The sequence below is a fragment of the Semicossyphus pulcher genome, unplaced genomic scaffold, assembly GCF_022749685.1.
Source record: "Semicossyphus pulcher isolate SPU_LCO1_2020_fin unplaced genomic scaffold, fSemPul1.0.p SCAF_11, whole genome shotgun sequence".
NCBI lineage: Eukaryota > Metazoa > Chordata > Actinopteri > Labriformes > Labridae > Semicossyphus > Semicossyphus pulcher.
This window is the reverse complement of record NW_027211615.1, coordinates 1,742,789-1,750,263: the sequence shown is the minus strand read 5'-3', so window position 1 is coordinate 1,750,263 and position 7,475 is coordinate 1,742,789. Positions and strand designations below refer to the sequence as shown.

Below are 7,475 nucleotides of genomic sequence, written 5' to 3'. Positions count from 1 at the left end.
ATGATTTACTGATGGAAATATCAACAATAATGCTGCGACTGCAAAGGGTTGGAACCAATGTCCAGTTCTGCTGGGTTACTGCTCACGCTGGGGTGGAGGATAACTTTTGTCCTTATCAAATCAAATCAAATTTTATTTGTATATCGCCAAATCATAACCAAAGTTGTCTCGAGACACTTTACAAAAAGAGCAGGTCTAGACCGACTCTTTGTTTTGTTAAAGGTGAAGCAAAATCACTAATAAGAACAGCAGTGAGGGACTCTTGGCAGTAAAGTGAGACATGGATGTCAAATGGAAGCACTATTATAACATACAAACATCTATTAAAGGGAAGTCTTATTAAGGGAAGTGCAGAAAAAAGGAAGTGGCAGTGGCAAGGTTAAGATTTGGACATAGTGGATTAAAATCAATTCTTTATTTAATAGCAAAGTGTGGTTCAGATAAGTGTGATGTATGTGATATGCCTGAACATGTTGAACATGACTTCATGTAAAGTGTAGGAAATATAACGCAGAGAGAAACATATTGCTTGTCAAGATAGGTAGGTTAGGACAGGGATGGTATGTGGAAGGGATTTTAGGGATGGGTGAAAATGTATTGGAATGCCGCAAGGCGCTCAATATTTTTCTTAGAGAAACAGCACTGTATCATAGGAATATTATTAATTTGTATTTTCTTTGTTTTTATTGTTTATTGTTTATTTTTCTTTTATTTGACTTGAAGTACTGTATCAGATAATGATGCTACACACTGCGGCACAGTGGCTGGCGGTATGCACATTTTAACGTTGGTTGCAACCCGCCATAATCTCAGGGAAGAAGAGAAGAAGAAATGTACCGGAAGTAGTGTTTTTGTTTCCGGGTGTCGAAGGCTCTCTCCGGCAGAGCACAGTTAGAATGCATGGATGTGCTAGCGTCCTAAAGGAGCAGAGTAATCGTAGAAAAGACGTCAGCGTTTAGTTTTCTTTTCCTTCTGTGACTCTTGGATGTGTGGAAAATGTCCGGGTGTCAGGATCTTAAAGATTTATTCAGACGGCGGCTGCTCGCTGCGGTTATCAGAGACGAGGCAGGACAAACAGCAACATCCGGATACGAAGAGGAGCTCCACCGCCAAAGAAAACTGCTGGATGTGATTTTAACACCTGAAATAAAGCTGCGGAGAGCAGGTTGGTTTTCTTTCACTGCTGGAAACGTGTTTCCTGCTAATGTTTCAGGGAGCCGAGCCTTTAGCTAACATTCATAGACGCACAGAGCGTGTTAGCCGCAGCTAGCTCCTGCTAAGAAAATACTTTGTTTACTGGACTCTTTAGTGGCTCTGGTGTCATGATTATGGCTGATGGCGCTTTATATTATTGATGAAAATCAGTGCTGCAAGTACATTAACTTTTAGGCGTACATGTAGGACTTCGAAACGAAAGATCATGCAACCTTTTACTTTTACTACACTATACTGTAAGTATCTGGATAGATGGTACGTTTTTCCTCTACATTTTTTACACGCCTTTACCTGAAAACAGGCTGTTTCTCTGAGCTCAGGAAAAGAGGATTTTATAAAGACACGTAGTTCTCACTGGACAGTCACATTATGATCTTATAGACCACAATGCATTGCTGTAGAATAAAGTAGCCAGCTTTATGGTAATTAGTTAAAATGAGGAAAAACCTTTAACAGAACTTTGTGGTTGGTTCTAAATACACAAACAGCGTAGAGCCCAAAATCAAATTCTGCCCGTAAGTGTTCTTTGGTCTTACCTTTCACGTTACCTCCCACGCCTGGAAGCAATTGACTCTGTCATGACTGGCCGGCAAATGATAAAAATGGTGAGGCATGTCAGTGCATGAGCGTCTGTGGCTGCCCCAGCCTTAAGCCAGTTAAAATCGGCCGTAGTTGTTATCCCTTGGATTTTGTCTTTGCTTCCTTGGACACACCATCTATCTTTCCGGATTCTACTTGCAAGGAATTCCCTGGATTCTGCTTACAAGAAGTCCTTAACAGCGCGGTACCGGAGCTAACTCCAACTTTGTTGGAGAAGTTTTGTTTTGGGTTTTCCAAAGATTGTTTCTACTCAGTGAGAGGTCTCCCTCGGCAGTTTGTGGGAGCTAAACTGAGTACAAGAGTGAGTTGACAGGAAGGCAACTTGGGAGCTTAAAACTGTTGTGAAGTGAATTTACCCCGGGGAACTCAACTGAAAAGTGTTGTTTTTGAAACTGTGAAAGAGGACAAAAGAGGGTACTTTATGCGTTATTTTGCCTGTAAAGGACACCTGTTGTTGAATTCGGGTTTTTTTTATAATTAAAGTTAAGTTTGGCCCCTTATCCAGACGAGGGCACTGATAATTACAGAAATTAGTTATTGAAAAAATCATCGGTATCATATTTTCTCGAACGGTGCATCCCAGAGGAGGTCATCGGTGACTTTGAGGAGGGCTGTTTCTGTGCTGTGTTGTCGAAAACTAAAACGTTTCTGCTTATCCCGGTACTGATGATATTGCAAAATCCATGTTGCGGCAGAACGTGATACCGATGACGGCATTATTTGAGAAAAATAAATGATTATAAATAATAATCTTGCAGCATTTCAACTTTCTCTCACTTGACATCACAGAGAACTCATGTGATTAGCGCATTGTTGCTTTTGGAATTTGGGATTTGTAGTTTTTGAATGATTAGCCCGGGGAAAACATTACGGTAGGTGGTAATCTTTATCCCAACGTCAGACAAACGTCAAGCCACATCTCATGGCAGGGAGCCACAGTAGTTCCAGCAGAGTCAAAGAGCAAGCAGAAAACAGTGTCAGCGGACAGTCTGGCTATCGCTGGAGCACAGGAAAAAGCTGAAGCAGCCCAAACCAGAGCAGCTCACCAGAAGATAGAATTAAAGGTTAGGCAAGCACGCCTTCAAGCCACCCTCGTAGCCCTTCAGGTAGAATAAGAAAGAGACGCTGCTCATGCTGAAGCTGGAACGTTGGAAGCCGGTTTGATTGAATCTGATCCAGGGTCTGCAGTCAAAACTCCTATTCCCCTCTCACCTTAAAAATGCCTACAGTATTGAGGATGATGTAAAGGATCAAGTCTGTGTGAATACAACACCCCAGCCTTTTGTGCAAGATATAGAAGGAGCAAATCCATCACTTCACACACCCAACATTACAGACCGAAGGGAAACTGGACACTCTAGTGATGGTTATGGAGCAATTCCCATCAAACCTGAAGAGCATGTGATGGACCATGTAGGAAAATAACCTTCCACTCAATATCAATGTCCCACTTATCTGCATGGTACCTAAAGCAGAAACGCATATCAGTCAGAGTATGACAGAACCCCCACCACTGACCTCGCCAAGTGTCTAGCTCACAACAAGCTTGTGACAACAGTCCTAATAACCTCTGACAATAAGCCAGAAAACTACTGGGCCTGGAATTCCTCATTCCAGAACATTATCGCTTGATTAGACTGACTGCAGCAGAACAGCTCAACCTTTTGGAATTTGGGATTTGTAGTTTTTGAATGATTAGCCCGGGGAAAACATTACGGTAGGTGGTAATCTTTATCCTAACATCAGACATGCAGATCCCAGAAATCAGTGGATCACAGCCAGTTTTGTCTCTTCACCTCTTAAGAAGTGCAGAGGCTTCTGGGAGAAGACCCTTGATGACTGCAAGTAATTCCTCAAAGATCAATCCATATGCTTCACATGCTGCTCATCCACCGACTATTACGTGAAAGAGTGCAATGTTGAAGTACAATGCAGAGAATGCCAGAGTAGCTGTCACAGAGCAGCCCTCACCCCTGGCCCTGTACTATGGAAGTACAAGTCTTCCCCTCCCTCCTCAGAGCATGGAGGGGAGGTAGACAGGGCTACCATGCAGGATGTTATCTCTAGATGTACCGAAGTATGTGGAGAAGGAGTCAATGCAAGCGCATGCTCCAAGATATGTCTCGTCAGTGTTTAGCCAGAGGGGCAACGTGATAGCTCTATGAGAATCTATATCTATACTTGGGCACTGTTTTAGCTCAGCGGTTAAACTGCGGCCATATACAGAGGCTATAGTCCTCGATGTGGCGGCCCCAGGGTTCAACTCCCCCCTCGGCCCTTTGCCACTTATTTGCCTGATGCACTGATGAAGGGCTCCACAAGAGTGATATCAGATTGACTTTTCTTGCCGACAACTAGTGGAAAACCAAGCGAGTTTTCCTTTTGTACCAAGAAAGAATAACAAAGCAGATTGACATGTTGCACTTAATTTGCCTCACTATCGCAGTCCTGCAAGGTGATTGTTGCACGGGCGCACATCACAATTGCGACGGTTAAACTATTTATTTACTCCTCTATAGACACAAAAGACGTGATAACATCGAACAAGAGAAGCCAAAAGCAGATAGCGCCCTCTGGTGTTTAGAAAAATTGTATAGTTGCGATTCATCTTTTCATCTTATCGATTTGACTCTTCACTTAATGATTTTTAACTGCATTGTGAGGTATCGTTACATCCCTACAGACAACAGAACCAACCTGGTTAGAGCTGAGCATAAACTGAAAGAAGCAATGTAAGGTTTAAAAACCAATGTGATATTGAACCCATCATCAGATTCACTTTAAGCAGGAATTTTGAACACAAGAGAATCACCCAATTAATTCTCAGTGTCCTAATGTATCAACAAAGAATGATGAAGAAAGGCTCACCAGCTTTTCGTTGAAGTTGAGGTCATCTTAAATGACAGGCCAATCAGCATAGTTTCTAATGATGCTGACAATTTGCAGAAAATTACCATCTGTTGTTACTCAAATCCAAGCATTTCCTTCCACACGAGTTCAGTCCAACTGACTGTTGGAAGAAGTTGGTGATGTTGTCTGACTTTTGCTGATGTAACTTTCTTGTGCACAAGTTTATTTCACAGATGTTGGTCTTTTTCATTATTGCAGATGTGATTTGTTGTTCATGTTTCATTTATTGCAAGGAACAAATCTTCAGTGCTATTTGCTTGTGCAGCTTCAGTTTTCGCTCTCTGCTGGACATTTTCAGATCCTTCCTAACAGTTTGAATATTTGGATGGCTGATTACAGAATAATGAAACCTCATCTATTTTAGTTCAACTGCATGACTGCTAAATGTTGGTCAATGGTTTATTTTCTTAAATGTAATTTAAAAATATGTTGATGTATATCTTTTCTGGTTGATGCATTTAAACAGGTGTAATCCACTGCTAACCCCGCATAGAGATCAGTGACCCAGCAACAGGCAGGAGGTTCATATTGTTATTCAGCCAATTTCTGAGATTATCCTAAATATACACCTGACACCGACCCTAAAGTTTTTCAGATTTGCTTAAACATTTGCTGGTGGTGTTCTTTAACATCTGTTTTTATTTTTGTTCACTGTGTCCTGCAGACGTCCAGCAGCTGTTGGTGAGTAAAGAAGAGCGTCAACCTGAGCAGCAGGAGTGGAGCCCCAGTCTGGACCAGGAGGACACTGAGCCCCCCCACATTAAAGAGGAGCAGGAGGAACACTGGATCAGTCAGGAGGGAGAGCAGCTTCAAGGACCGGAGGAGGCTGATACCACCAAGTTCCCCTTCACTATTGTCACTGTGAAGAGTGAAGATGATGAAGAGAAACCTCAGTCCTCACAGCTTCATCAGAGACAAACTGAACAGATGGAAACAGGAGCTGATGGAGAGGACTGTGGAGGAGCAGAACCAGCCAGGAACTCAGATCCAGAGAGACATTTACAACCTGAAACTGAGGTCAAGACTGAAGACTCTTCTGAACCTGAGACTGAAGACAGTGATGATGATTGGAAGGACACCAGAGAACATCAGTCAGGTTTAAACTCTGTGGAAAACTTTGACAATAAGACACCAAAGAATAATAAGAAATCACATAGCTGCTCTGAGTGTGGTAAAATGTTTAACCATAAAGGAAATCTGACCACACACATGAGAATTCATACAGGAGAGAAACCCTTCAGCTGCCCTGAGTGTGGTAAAAGGTTTAACCAAAAAGGAAATCTGACCACACACATGATTATTCATACAGGAGAGAAACCCTTCAACTGCTCTGAGTGCGGTAAAAGGTTTAACTGTAAACCAAGTCTGACCAAACATATGTTAGTTCACACAGGAGAGAAACCCTTCAGCTGCTCTGAGTGTGGTAAAAGCTTTAACCAAAAAGGAAATCTTATCACACACATGATTATTCACGCAGGAGAGAAACCCTTCAACTGCTCTGAGTGTGGTAAAAACTTTAACGCTAAAGGGCATCTGACCACACACATGAGAATTCACACAGGAGAGAAACCCTTCAGCTGCTCCGAGTGTGGTAAAAGATTTAACCGAAAAGGAATTCTGACCGAACATATGTTAGTTCACACAGGAGAGAAACCCTTTAACTGCTCTGAGTGCTGTAAAAGTTTTAACTGTAAAAAAAGCCTGACCAGACATAAGTCAGTTCACACAGCAGAGAAACCCTTCAGCTGCTCTGAGTGTGGTAAAAGATTTAACGGGGAAAAAAATGTGACCATGCATATGTTGGTTCACAAAGGGGAGAAAAGCTCCTCTTTTTGCAGTAAAATACTTGCCCAAACTGGGCAACTGAGCTCACACATGTTGGTTCACACAGGAGTGAAACAATTTAGCTGCTCTGAGTGTGGTAAGATATTTACCCAACAGCCTAAAGTGACTCGTTACAGAGGGGACAAACCCTTCAGCTGCAGTGTCTGCAAACAACGATTAGAAAAACACAAGTATGTTTCCAGTCAGGCTTCAGAGCTTCATCAAAACCAAACTGGGGAGAAAAGAGAGGCAGAAACAGGAGCTGATGGAGAGGACTGTGGAGAAGCTGAACCAGCCAGGAACTCAGATCCAGAGAGACATTTACAACCTGAGACTGAGGTCAAGACTGAAGTCTCTTCTGAACTTAAGACTGAATGCAGTGATGATGATTGGAAGGAGACCAGAGAACATCAGTCAGGTTTAAACTGATAAACTGTGAAGATTCTGTCAGTGATGATATGTGATATGAGATGTAACACTGGTGAGAAACCACTCAGCTGCTCAGAGTGTGGCCATAGATTCAGCTATGAGTCATGAAAGGCACGTGAATTCGTACAATTTATTTTAATAAACATGGTTTGTATGATTTTGCTATTTTGAAAATATTTGATATGAATATTGCACGGTAATAAACATAAATGTACAGAGTAATATATATATATATATATATATGTATATATATATATATGTATATATATATTTATGTATATATAGCTATATATTAGTGATGTCATGATGCTCCAAATCCTCAATTTGATTTGATTTTCGATTTAAGGGTCACGATTTAGTTCAACTCTATCTTTTTTTCTCTCTCTCTCTCTCTGTCTTTTAGCATAGATGGCCATTTTAAGTCTAGGCTAGGATCATTGGTTTGATGCCATTATAACTCATTAAATGTTTAAATTCTCATTTCAAAGGATGGTCTA

The 7,475-nt window shown here is 41.5% G+C and overlaps 1 protein-coding gene across 1 annotated transcript; it reads left to right on the top strand.

Annotated features, from left to right (window-relative positions):
- The first annotated feature begins 934 nt into the window (after window positions 1-934).
- On the top strand, window positions 935-7,190 carry LOC138611107 (gastrula zinc finger protein XlCGF57.1-like). Its single transcript, XM_069684040.1, has 2 exons — window positions 935-1,165; window positions 5,390-7,190. The coding sequence occupies exons 1-2, from the start codon at window positions 997-999 to the stop codon at window positions 6,976-6,978; spliced, it is 1,758 nt and encodes a 585-aa protein (XP_069540141.1). The 5' UTR covers window positions 935-996; the 3' UTR covers window positions 6,979-7,190.
- Window positions 7,191-7,475: the final 285 nt, after the last annotated feature.

Excerpts from the sequence above, each read along its gene's own strand:
- LOC138611107 (XM_069684040.1), top strand. The coding sequence starts at position 997 with ATGTCCGGGTGTCAGGATCTTAAAGATTTATTCAGACGGCGGCTGCTC. Across the intron at positions 1,166-5,389 it reads AATAAAGCTGCGGAGAGCAG|ACGTCCAGCAGCTGTTGGTG; the intron begins GTTGGTTTTCTT and ends TGTGTCCTGCAG.